Raw genomic sequence first — 12,845 nt, 5'->3', positions numbered from 1 at the left:
ATATTGCTCAGGGGAATTTAGCTTACTGTAAGTCTGCTTCGGGATGCGTTGACTTTAGCTAATTTTACAGCTAGTTGATATTGGAAGCATTTATCAACTTTCCCACAAGATTTGGTGCCAAACAATTGTAAGTGAACTAAAAGTTATCCTAGCATTAGCACCATTCTCCTCCTTGATGCGTCATGAAGGTTGTAGAGCTGTGTTTAGCTAGCAGGTATGTCTGCTCTTTGCAGCTAACAGGTACTTTCCACTCCGGTACAATTTACATGATGCTTTTTTTCAATGCTACCAATAGCAGGCCACATGATATCACTTAAGACAAAAAGTAATCTGAGCACTTCAGTAAGTTACCTGTTCCACCACATCCCTGAGTTCCTCTGTTGGATTGAGAGCTGGTGACCGTGAGTACATTTGAGTATAGAGAACTCATTGTTATGTTCAAGAAATCAGTTAAGGGTGATGTGAGCCTTGTGTTCCTGCTGGAAGCAGATATCAGAAGATAGTTACACTGCAGTCATAAAGGAATGGACAGGGTAAGCAACAACACTCAGGTATGCTGTGGTGTTTAAATCCCTGCACCATTAAACCACTGGCAGCCTGAACTATTAAGGCAAGACCATCTGAATGCAGCAGAAATCAAGGCTCATTAGAACAGGCCATTTACCATTTACAGAGTGCATGAAAAATAAGCAGCATGCTTATTAAGGAGACTGCATGTATTAGATTTTAAGTTGTTCAGTTTCTCCTGAAAACCTTTGTTAAATCGGCTGATAGGACATTTTAATCCAACAGTTGATCATTTCTGAAATGCTTTGTGTGAATACAAACTACACTGTGAGTGAGGTGAAATTAGAAATGAAAGATTCCTTAACGAGATCTCCGAGTATGCGTTGTTTACATATATACAATTTATTTATTTATTTCTACCAAGTGGCTCTATTTTACTGATCACTCACAACGGTGACTTCTGCCTGCAGACGTGAGCAGTGCATCAAACAGTTTATCCGCAGATTAGTCTGGCTCCTGGATTACTAGTCTGGATTACCTCCACCTTATTGAATGAAAAAATGCACAACAGTAACTAAAATGCAATCCTAAAGGACTGCAGAGAAAAGACAGAGAGGAGGGGGCGGGGCGTGATGCTGAAATAAGCCGAAGTGACAGATTATTTTTAATATTTTGAGACTCAGTCAAAAAACGATCAACTGTTTAATCCGGAGCAAAAACGCGACGTGGTAACGATTGCAACCCTTTCAAAAAAATCTTTTTAAGTGTCAGTCACATTTCTTCAAGCACACCGAGAACCTTTCACGTCAACTTTCGTTTGCGTTTCCATTTCTGCAACGGCAGAGATTTATTTTAAGTGACAGATGTGATGGATCGGGCAAAGCTGCCAATTAGCGGTATGAACATGCAGCGCCCGCCTGTCAGGTTAGTGGGGAGCAGATGGGTTAAAGATCTAATCAGCCTGCAACTGAGTTAAGCTGGACGATGGGTTAAAGATCTAATCAGCCTGCAACTGAGTTAAGCTGGACGCAATGCAGCTAATGGCACTAATGCACCTAAAGTGAGAATACATGATGGTTATTGCTGCATTGCCAGTTTTAAGGTGGCAAAAGTAAAAGAAATTTAAAAAAAATGTGGGAGACAAAGCAGGGGCTGAATTGCTGCCAACTCGCTGTCTGTGTGTGAACGACGGTGGGGCTTCAGTGCGTAAATGCTACTGAGAGAAACATGAGACCAGGGGAGGTAGAGGGAAAGGAAAGAAATATGCACATAAACTGGTTAATGCGCACAGGGGCAGGGGAGAGCCGCCCTTTGCAGAGACTGGAATGGGGGTGGGGGGAGGGAGTCCCCAAATGGTCAGAGAAACCCTTTCTGCAGGGGTCCATTGTCTGCTGACCATGACTATGAAAAGAAAGCTGATTACAGGAGACAGCGTGTTGTGTTGCTTCAACGGTTGCCTGCAGTTGATCACTACACGTTGCCGTTTCGTCTGATGTCTCCCTTTTGTTATCCCCACCTAAAAAAAAAAGAGCTTCACAGCTTTGCGGTGCGATGCCTGGGCTTGCTTTCTCAGGTCTGAATTGCAGGCTGCGAGTGTTTCTGCTCTCTTTTTCCCCGCATCCTGCCAGATAAAGCAAATCCTCCCTCTCCTCATCTCAAAATGACTTGTGTATTATTAAAAGCTTTTAAATGGAGCAGAGTGCTGGCTGACTACCAAATCCACTGCCTTGTTGCCAGGGAAACACATACCCATGGTCTCCACTCCTCCTCCTTCTCAGTGCTTTTTTCCCCCCTCCCACCCCTCCTCCCCTCCCCGGAGGCTCATATTTCAAAACCATCAGCAGTCTTGTGCGCTCACACTGCTGCCTTTCAACTAAAAGCTTTTTGTGCTTCCAGTGAAGCAGAATGGAGGGGAGAGAGAGCAGATGGGAGTGGTTAGAGGAGAGGGGAGGGAAAATAAAGGGCCTCCCTCACCGTTGCCAGGGCAACTTGATGTCACGGTGACATCACGCACCACTAAAAGCTTTTAACCGGATTCCTCTCCTGCCTTAGGCCCCATTTTGAGTCCTCTTTCAGCTAGACTAGGGGGAAAGGCACAGGCAGGGTGGTGGTGTGTGTGTGTGCCTTCCTGCTTCTATCCCTCCATTACTGGAGACTCAACACGGCTCTTTAGCGAAGTAAAAGGCTTTCAAAACCAACCTCTAAAGCTCTGCAAACAGAACCAGCACAGGTCAAGAGAGTCATTTAAAATTTTTTTTAAAAAAAATGGCATCAGAGGATGGTTTCAGCTACCTGATGCCAGGCCACAGTGAGAAACACAGACGGGCCCCGAACTGGACCGATGGCGAAATGAAAGCCCTCCTGTACGTGTGGGAGGAACACCACAACGAGCTGAAAATGAGCAAGAGGAACGCTAAGGTTTACGAGAAGATGTCCCAGAGGTTCTTTCAGCTGACAGGAGAGCAGCGCTTCAAGGAAGAGATCAAGATGAAAATCACCAATATGTCTTTTCAGTACAGGCAAGTGCAAAACCCCGGTCCAAAGTCGTGGCTCCAGCTGCTGCATGACCACCCCCCCCCCCCCCCCCCCACCACCACCACCCATTTTTTTTGTTTTTGTTTTACATTTTCTCTGCTTTAACAGGCGACTGAAAGCTACAGTTGGCGAAGGCAGCGAGGCGCCGGATTGGCCGTACTACAAGGCCATAGAGAAGATCCTCTCCAAGCCGCTGGAGAACGGCAGGGTGAACTCTTTGGAGTTTCAGGCCTCTGCAGCGGGTCCCTCCACTTCCTCCCAGTCGACAGACAACCTGGTGCCACAGTCAGACGAGGGGCTGATGGGATTCCTGCCAGAGTACACAGGCTCCTCGGACGAGATGGAGATCAAACAAGAGCTGGACTCGCTGAGCTCTGATAGTGAGCACACACAGGGCTCCAGGTAACAGGAAATAGAGGAGACACACAGTGCATGTGTGTGTCATAGTGAATATGTGCACTTTTGAAACACTCATAAAGATAATAATAGATGAACTGACCTTTGTATGCTATTGTTTCAGAGAAGCAACCCACCAGATATACAGTTTTATGCAGTTTTCAGCTTGCCAGCTATAACTGAAAGTGACTACCTTTCCTCAGCTGGGTTACTTGTTGCTATGCTTTATTTAAACCTTGAATGCTAAAATTATATACACGATTGCTTTTTTCTCTCTGCGTTTTAACAGTTTTGTTAGTTTCTGTAAAGTATACTTACTTTACTTACTTACTAATAATCTGTGTAGGTCTGTCTGTTCCTCTGATCCACTCCAGACTTGGTGAGTCTGTCGCTGGGGACTCTGGCAAGGGCAGTGCTCAATTTTGAGGTTGTTTAGATGAGCGGTTCTCTTTTTTTTGGGGGGGGGGGGCTAAATGTAGTTCCTTGTTAAAAGTGTTTCCACACTGACAGACACACACACTATCTTTCTGGGGACATTCATGCAATCCCAAGCCTCTTAACTCTACGTTTAGCCATAACAGCTAAGTGCTAAAGTCTTAAATTCACCCTAATTCTTTAACCCTAAAACCAAGCCTTAGCCCTCAAATCAACTTTTGATGGGCTGAAAAATGAGTCAAAAAGTTCTTGCTTTAAAAAAAACCCCTCATCACTCTGATGCACTAAAATTCAATCTGGATGTGTTTTCTTGTCATTATTGTTGTTGTTGGCATTAGTTTCCTGTGGCACACCACAGCAAACGCTCACTCATGCTTAGGGATGGGTATCGAAAACCGGTTCTTGCTGAGAACCGGTTCCCTCTGTTTCAATTCCTTGGAATTGTTTGCCATTTTTGCAAACGATTCCCTTATCGATTCCCGTCGCCACGAATTACGTCACCACGTTGCGGAGTGTCATTTACCTGGCAGGAAACATGGCGGCTCAAACGCTCAAAAGTTTGGTTATACTTTACGAGAACGGATGACAACAGGGTAACTTGCAATACTTGAAAAGTAGATATTTCATTTCAGGGAGGAAACACTACGAATATGCAAAAGCATTTGCTCACAAAACACACGATAACCTTAAATGAATGTCGTGTTTTTAATTCCGCTCCGGACTCGTTAATCTCAACCCAGCAGCAGCGGTAACGTTTGTACGTCCTCTCCCGTTAATGCAGCAGGTAAATAATCAACTAACAGTGCATATTATGTTAACGCGATCTGCCTTCTTACAAAACCTGCCATTACTGTGCATTTAGGTGACCATGATGAGACAGACAGACAGAGTCTGGCTCAGATGCTGCCAGTTCTCGCTGCAGTCTACCGGTAGCGTCTCCTTTCAGGCCAGGATAGACGAATGTCACCGAGCAGTGACTAAGTTTGTGGTCAAAGGCTTGCACCCATTTGCCACAGCAGATGTGTTTAATTGTAGGCAGGGACATTACTGGATATTCTTGTGTAATTGTAATTATTGCTACTGAAGAATATTTATTTTATTATTTTACATTTACAATTTTTTTTCCTGGGGACCCTGTGACACCCCATTGAAGAGCCGTAGGCTGTGTATCTCTTAAGATCTCACTGTTGGGTTTGTAAGGCCATGTTACTCCTAAATTTCTATCTTGTTCAAAGAGAAGATATAAAACAAAGTTCTAAGCTAATCGACCTTAGTGTTCTCCTTTTTTAAAAAGAATCGATAAAGAATCGAATCGTTAAACAGAATCAAAATTGGATCGGAATCGTGAAAATCTTATCAATACCCATCCCTACTCATGCTGCTTCTCTAGAAAGCTGCAGCCCACAATCTGCCTGTACTGGTTAGGCAAAATCAGAAACATGCATCCAGCTGATGTGTCCTCAGGGCTGTCTTCTTATTAAAACTGTGCCTCTCAATTGTCTGTCTTAATTGTCAGAAAAATCTGTAGATTGTAGCTACCAGTAATAAGCCATGTTTCACTCCCTTTAAATGCCGTCCATAGCATTGTAAAACACTTGCAATGATTTACTTCTATGATTTCTGCCTTCGGCGCGAGGAGCCGATGCACACAAACCAATGTTATGTTGAAGGTCGTGGAACTAACCTGTGAAAATGCGAACCCAGTGTGATCTCTTTTTACTAGGCACTGCCTGCTCTGAAAGGTTCCCCTCTCTGCTCCCCCAGCTCACATCCTATCTCGGCCAGGAAGAGGAAGGCCAGCAAGCACCTGTCCTTGAAGCGGAAGAAACTGCGAGTCTTGCAGGCTATGCTGCAGCAACAGAAGAAGTCGAGCCGGGCCATGGAGGAGACGTGCAGGGAGGTGCGTCGAGCCGTGCACCAACAGAACCTCCTCCAGGTCCAGTGCCTGCAGCTGCAGGAGCGCATGATGAACCTCCTGGAGAAGATGATCCAGCTTCCCGCCACTGCATCAGCCACATGGGGTCAGAGCGGTGTGAAGGATCCGGGAAAACCATAAAGTGTATATTTTTTGTTTTGTTTTTTATTGGGGGGCATTGCCTCACCTATAACCTTGTTGAATACAAAAAAATGATGTATTTTATTTTGGCATTCCAGGTTTATCCTATTGTGAGTAAAGCTCTGTGTAGAAATGGTAGAGACAGGCATGAATACAGGCTTTTACCATTTCTGGAGGAGTATCATTTGTAGAAGATAAACATGTTATTGCATTTGTTAGCACTTTAGCATCAACATTAAGTCAGGCTCCACTGTACATTTTCATTTTAGGAACAGTTGTATAAGATTTCTTGATAATTTGCCAAGTACCCTAATAAAAATCACTGTGGGAACAACAGCCATCACTTTTTATTCTTTGCCAGGATAATTACATGTTACATGGGAGGTCTGATGCCAAAACAGGGCAATTTGTAGCAACCATGAACCAGGAATTTAGGCGGTAATCCCCACTGTTACTGCAGTCATTTGGTAAAGAGCTGCCAGCAAATGGCAACACAAGCTGCTTGAGATTTCTCAGAAAAAGAAACCTTGACTATGTCTTTTTGTGCAAAATAGTAGCTTTAATGAAACATTCCTGACTTTCTTTTGCGTGAGAATGTGACAGAGTGATTGGTAACCTTGATATTTATAGTGTTATACTGATATCCACATAAAAATTTCTAGGAATATGGGTCATTAGTCATAATAAGACTCTGACAAGTCAGACAGATTCTTCTATTCGTATCATAACAAAGACACTGATAGTGGCTAATAAAAGTCATATAACAGCATTTTTACAGCATTTAGTTTTAGGATTTGATATATATGGAAGCTTTCATTCAAGGCAGAAACCCGCAGATTTGTTTCTTGAGAACTGACAACTATGCAAAGATAACCTGCTGCTGTCTTTCACTCTAACATCCCCCATCTCCGTGACTCTACGGTACAATTATTGGGATGCAAAATACACAGAGGGTGGAGGCTGACGTTAGCTGAAATATTAAGGTCTTTGCCTTTCAGCCCATTTTAAGAGGATTTAGAGAAATAGGGGGGATTAGGCTAGTTCCATTACACCAGCTCAAAGGAAGTCACTCCTTCATGAAAATGAGAAAGCAACATCATTTGTTTCCTTATAACACACTGAACTGTGTGGCCTGTGTTTGCATAGTATGCTCATTGCTCACAGCCGTAATAAATAAATCATAAAGTGCAACGTCATTGCATTAGACTTCTAATCCTGTTGTTATATAGTGGTTTGTCAAAACGGCTGTCAGCTTCTTGCAAATGAGTAAGCTACACCGCACATGAGTAGTAAGGCCAGGGGTGAGGCAACCGTTGCAGCCCTTTGACCAGAGTTAGTGTTTACACACCATCCGCCGTAAAGAGCCGCAGTCGAGTGGAGGGGAAGGAGTTAACCAGAGGCAAAGTGGATGAGACATACTGCAGTAACCGCAGTCATATGGGTAAGACCTTTTTTATTTTTACTTTTTGGTTTTTAAGTGATCAACTTATCACCATTGCATGGGCAGTGCCTTTTAAATTTCATTATATTCCTCCTTTTAGACATATGTCAGGGGTGATTACAGAGTCTCCAGAGAACTTTCTGTGCTCTCACTTGTATACTTAAGCAGAGTTATTTATTAAAAATATCATATATAAATAAAAAAATATATACATACTTTACTTTACTTAAGGGAAAAATGAAGCTTGTCAACTGCCATCATTGTCAGCCAATAGCGTCACTCCCACTGTTTGAATATTGAACGCAAAGGAGATGCTGATTGGCCAGTGGGAGGAGTCACATGTTCCGGAGACGTTACGCTGTCATGGTTACAGTGAAAGACGCTTTGTGTTTTCCGTGATGAGTGAATGGATGGAGGTGGTGCCCTCGAGCTCTGCCATATGGAATACCGAATCACTGCAGGGAGAGAATAGAGAAAAAAAATGGACGCGTGAAGCGGAAAATGTAAACGTGGTAGACTCGTGTTAACGTAAACGTAAAACCCGTGGGCTTTTTTTTTCTGGCACAACTTTAAAAGCAGGTACTGTTAATTTTTTTTTCCCGATAAGGCCTTAATTGTTGTCAAAGTTTCGAGCTACGTTAACATTTTTTGTCGCTTTAAAGTTGCCAAAACTCTAAAAAAAAAGTAAAGCAGGAGCTAGCTTTCGCTATTTTTGTTTCGGTTTTTTTGCCCTCATAAAATGACTCGGGCGGTGACTTAAGTGTTGGAACATTTAAAAACGGGCTTACCGACACCAGAGTCCTTCATTAAAGTGGTGGTGAGCAGGGAGCCAGCTGGCGGTGTGTTTTGGGGAGTGGGTGGAGGGGTGACTGGGAGTAATATGCGAGCCGTGTTTGCACATAAAAGCTGCCTCTGTTTTAGCTCTGACAGATAATTGCAGATATAAGATTGATGTGGGTTGCGTTACTTGGTTATTAAATGAAACTGATTAAATTAAATTAATTTGTTGACTAGGTGAGAGCAAAGAAAGCTAGAAAAACACCCTGCTTTTTCTAACACTGCTTAAAAAATGTTATTCTGTTTTCAGTATATGGTCTTTACATTATTTATTAGCAGTATTCATCAATAAAATAACCATTTAATGTAATTAATAAAATGTGCTGTAGAACTTCTCATTAGTTTTCACAAAGAACTTTAGAGCTGTCGTTTATTTGCAAGTATTTTTGACATTTTAATGCATGAGTTGTAATTTATTAAGTCTTTGAACAATTTGATGTGGTGGAAAAACATGTCGTCTTCTTTACTTTTTGTCCTTGTGTTTTGCTTTGTGTTACCATAAGACGACAACAACACAATAGTGTTGGCAACGGACAAGTGTTACAGTTCCCACATGCGGCAACAAAGATGAGGATACAGGGACAGCCTGAGGGCGCGAGGAGGCGTCTGGATATGAATGCATCCGGTGAGTTCAAGAGCGTGGAGGTCATCCGTGGTCGGGCTGGATATGGCTTTACTATTTCAGGACAGAGGCCGTGCATGTTGAGCGGCATCCTGGAAGGAAGCCCGGCATACTTGGTGGGGCTCAGACAAGGAGATTGCATCATGGTCATCAATGGAAGTGACGTGTCTACTGCTTCTCATGAGGCTGTGGTGCAGCTGATTGGCAGCTGCAAAGGACCCCTGTGCTTGGTGGTGCAGGCTGAAGGCCGAGTGTTGGGAAACCCAATCCTTAATGATGTGAAATTTGGGTTTCCTCAGAAAAGTGGCGTTTTCCAAAAGGCAAGTGTTTTCCGCACAGTCTCAGATGACTCAAGCAACTCCTCCTTTAACGCGAGTTGTTCGGTTGCCGCCAAACAGAGGCCGGTTTCAGAGCCGGATATGTCACAGTGGTCACAGCAGTGGAGTGCTTTAGCTGAGCAGCCAAGGGAGGAGACTTCCACGTCTGGGGATGCAGACTCTGTTATTACAGACGAAGCCAATCCAGACTGGGGTGTTTTGAACATGACTTTGGTGGTTGGCTACCTGAGCTCCACAGAGCTGATTTTGAACACTAGTGAATCAGAGGACTGTTCAAAGGCCATTCTGGAGAGAATCCGACAGCTGGGCACTGAGCAGGACACCCATACCCTTGTGATGATGAAGATCATGTTTGATTGCATTCGTCTTTGTGACGACGCTGGAGCTGTTTTGGCAGCTTTCCCTGCTGAGAACCTGGTCTTGGGGGCTGTGTGTACTGAAGACCCACGTTTTTTTTGCCTGGTCACCACAGGGCATATTATTAATGGCCGTGTGCCAGAAGATAGTCCTCTGCGTGCCTCCTGCCATGTTTTTTTCATTGACCCAGATCTGGGAAATCACAAGGATCACACTGGGATTGCTGGCCGTTTTGGTTTCAACTGCACTCCAGATCCAGATGCCTCGGGCTGCCTGGAATTCCCACAGACTCCCCCGGATGTTCTTAACTTTGTAACAGTACTTTACAGCGACATGGGGGAAGCTGTGGAAAGACTAAGAGTGAAACTGGACGCAGAAGCCCAGGAGCATGCCAAGGAGAACGTCAGCACTGCCAAACGTGGCAGTGCAAGCAGCAATGGGGACAGTGGTATTGGAAATGTTTCTCCCCCTGAGGAGAGAGCGGACAGGGATTTCCCTTCGGTGATCCAAAACCATCCTGGGGCCCACCTCCCCAGCTGTCCATGGGATTATCTTCCGGCTGAGGGCCTCACCCCAATAACCCTCTCCAAGAATGGCCAAAAACTTAATCCAGAGAACACTACCAGCACAGATTCCCTTTCAGAGTCATTACCTGGCCCAGATTCTTTAGTCAGCTTTTATGGAGGACCCCCACCCAGACTACAGTTCCAGTTCAAGCCCCCACCACCTCTTATGCGTTTGGATAAAAAAACAAACTTCTCTGGAGATCCTCTCAGAGGGAGCCAACGGTGGTTCTCAAAGCCAAAGTGGCCAAAAGTCCTGAGTAGTGATCCAGCACTATGTGAAACATCCAACAACAACTGGCCCTCACACAATAGTCTTAGTGCCAGCACCAATAACCTGCCACCTCCAATGAGCCAGATACCCTCGGAAAGATACCAGTCAGCTGAAGTCATGATGCTGCCTCCCAGGGAGGAATGGACCAGAAAGTTTGTAGAACAGAGACAGAAGCAGCAAAAGGATGGCAGCACTAGAAATGTAAGTAAGACACTCTTTCTTGTTTTCAATTTTTTTTTACTTTAAAGCTGCAATCTAAAGAATTTAAAAATAAACATTTCTTATGCTGCCATTGAAGTAGTTAATGAGGTTTATGAGTATGTATAAATAACCTGTGATCTGAAATACAGGTTTCAGGCATTTAACTTCCACAAGAGTCAAATATGAAAAATCATATATTTATCATGTTTTTGAACCCAAAAGGTTAAAATTTCTTGATAGTTATTTACAAAAAAGGGCAAAAATGTTAGAAAACATTTTTTTAATTTCACTTGTGAGGGAGCCATTATATGCTTCCCCCCCCCCCCCCCCCCTGTTTTTATCTCATATGTACTTTTAAAATTGCAGATGCTCAAATTAAAAATGGCACACAGCAGCCCAACTACCTGCTCTTTGTATGCTGCAGCATATCCAAGAAAGTAGTTTTAAAGGGGAGGATGTAAAATAGTTTATTTCAGACTGAGCAACTGCACCAAGGCCCATCATCAAATTAATAAGGATTATTTTGAGGTGTGAGTCATGCAAAGCTCTAGCAAGCTAGAATACAAGTCAGAAATGACGTCCCTGTAATAGGTCCTTAATATGTCCTCTTGAAGTACCTGGTGATGTTTATAGGATCTTTATAGGTGTCCTGACAGAGACATTTTATGTGATCAGCAACAAGCATGAGGTGTCCTGTCTTTCACAAACTCTTTAAAACTTTTTTTTGTATTCTTGTTGAATTAAATGCTTTTACTTAAGTGCTGTGCAGGTTTCTTTGCTAAAATGTAAAGTTTATTATTCCTGTCACCTTGAGGCAAGAGCATCTGCTTCTGTGCTTATAGTGGCTCTTGAACTATTAAATGCTCAGAAAGAATTGAGTTTCCCGACATCAAGGGGGTGTTAGTAAGTCTGTTTTTGGTGGCACCTAACATGAAATAAAACACCACTGCTCAACGCTCAGTTGGTGCAGTGTGTCAATTGAGCTCAGAAAACACCTGCTGAAAGTTAATGTGCAACTCTATAAAGAGGTTTGTTTTACTGTTGGTTTCCTCTTTGTCCACAAGATGTCCCTGTGTATCCATGAGCTCCAAGAACCACAATTACACGTCTAAAGTATCTCTGAAGTCGGCTTTTTCACTAAGCAACAGACTCGAATTAGTCAGCATGTAGGCGAGCTTGTGTTTGTAAATAACTTTGTAATCAGGGACACGTGCAGCGGGCTTTAGATTAAGTTTGGCTACAGAATAATCTCATGTGATATATTTTTTTTAAGTTTATTTCTTTAAGAGAAGCATTGCCCTGTGTTTCCAAGTCAGAGCTTGATTGCATCTTTTCCCAGCAGCTTGCATTAGATCAGAAAAAAAGACTATCTTGAACAGGAAGCCAGACAAATTACAGGGTAGAGCCCATGTCATGCAGCAGTAATTATCTGCAAGCAATAGACACAAAACCTCTCCAGTCACAAGAGTATGCGGTGGCTGGTTAGAATGCAGTATCTTTAAGATATTAGCGATTGTGTTTCCATCTGCAGTCCGAGAGACTGTGACATTAGTGTGCAATTATATCTGAATGTAGAGGCACCAGGAGAGAAATCTGTCAGATCTCGCGGATCATTTTAGATTCCCAGAAAGATGTGTTTGAACAAACTCATCTCAAATTCAATTCTCACTTTGCTTATACTGTTACATTTTCATTTTCTCCTATCCGCGAGTAACTCCATTATCTTTGACTCTCCGGGCAAAAACGTGTCACAAACACTTCAGTTCTCTGAAAATTATGACATTATCTCCGACGGTCATAGCAAAAAATTTCTGTAGATAAATAGATGTCAGTGACAGTAGTTTAACAGTTACTAAGTTGTAGTTTGGTAACTTGATTTTCTAGGAGAGACAGTGTCTTGTGTTCAAAAGTTAAATCAGTAATGGTGATTTTAAATACTCTTGCCTTCAGGGTTCCAGGTTTTGGGGTATAGGCGCTATTCGTGCGTCTAAACGTCGTTCTGCCAAACGTCTCAGCCTGGCGCGATCGCTGGATGACCTTGACGTAAGTTCTTTTTCCTTCCTCACCCTTTATGCTATGAATTTGAAACATGGAAAGTGTTTTTTCATTTTAATGCTTGGATGCTCTTCTGTCCTTCCCATTCTGGTTGGCCTGTATGTACAAAAATTACCTCATTAATGTGGACGTTTGAACCATACCCCCTCCCTTTTACACTTCAGCTTTTTTTCTCTTCTTTTTTTTAACCTCACATTTCCGTTGCCTTGAACTCTGTGTTTGCAAGGG

At 43.1% G+C, this 12,845-nt stretch overlaps 2 protein-coding genes across 3 annotated transcripts in view; both read left to right on the top strand.

The window, feature by feature from the left end:
• The first annotated feature begins 1,872 nt into the window (after nt 1–1,872).
• Nucleotides 1,873–6,255, top strand: msantd1 (Myb/SANT-like DNA-binding domain containing 1). Its single transcript, XM_086287556.1, has 3 exons — nt 1,873–3,026; nt 3,151–3,444; nt 5,638–6,255. Exons 1-3 carry the CDS (start codon nt 2,773–2,775, stop codon nt 5,927–5,929), a joined length of 840 nt encoding a protein of 279 aa, XP_086143682.1. The 5' UTR covers nt 1,873–2,772; the 3' UTR covers nt 5,930–6,255.
• A 1,472-nt stretch (nt 6,256–7,727) lies between these two features.
• rgs12a (regulator of G protein signaling 12a) overlaps nt 7,728–12,845 on the top strand; it is a 45,190-nt gene continuing 40,072 nt past the window's right edge. Inside the window, exons 1-3 of one of the 2 annotated variants that reach the window (XM_086282424.1) lie at nt 7,728–7,949; nt 8,711–10,562; nt 12,513–12,605. In XM_086282424.1, coding sequence (XP_086138550.1) covers nt 8,775–10,562; nt 12,513–12,605 — 1,881 coding nt within the window. In that variant the 5' untranslated portion in view covers nt 7,728–7,949; nt 8,711–8,774. The remainder of the gene's footprint in view (nt 7,950–8,710; nt 10,563–12,512; nt 12,606–12,845) is intronic. The other variant, XM_086282433.1, reaches the window with a different exon arrangement.

The sequence above is a fragment of the Aulonocara sp. 'chitande type north' Nkhata Bay genome, linkage group LG3 (genome assembly GCF_057382095.1).
Source record: "Aulonocara sp. 'chitande type north' Nkhata Bay isolate Kocher_YH1m ecotype deep benthic linkage group LG3, A_spYH_male_GT1.1, whole genome shotgun sequence".
Taxonomy (NCBI): domain Eukaryota; kingdom Metazoa; phylum Chordata; class Actinopteri; order Cichliformes; family Cichlidae; genus Aulonocara; species Aulonocara sp. 'chitande type north' Nkhata Bay.
The sequence above is the reverse complement of the archived record's forward strand: the minus strand, read 5'-3'. Positions and strand labels throughout refer to the sequence as shown.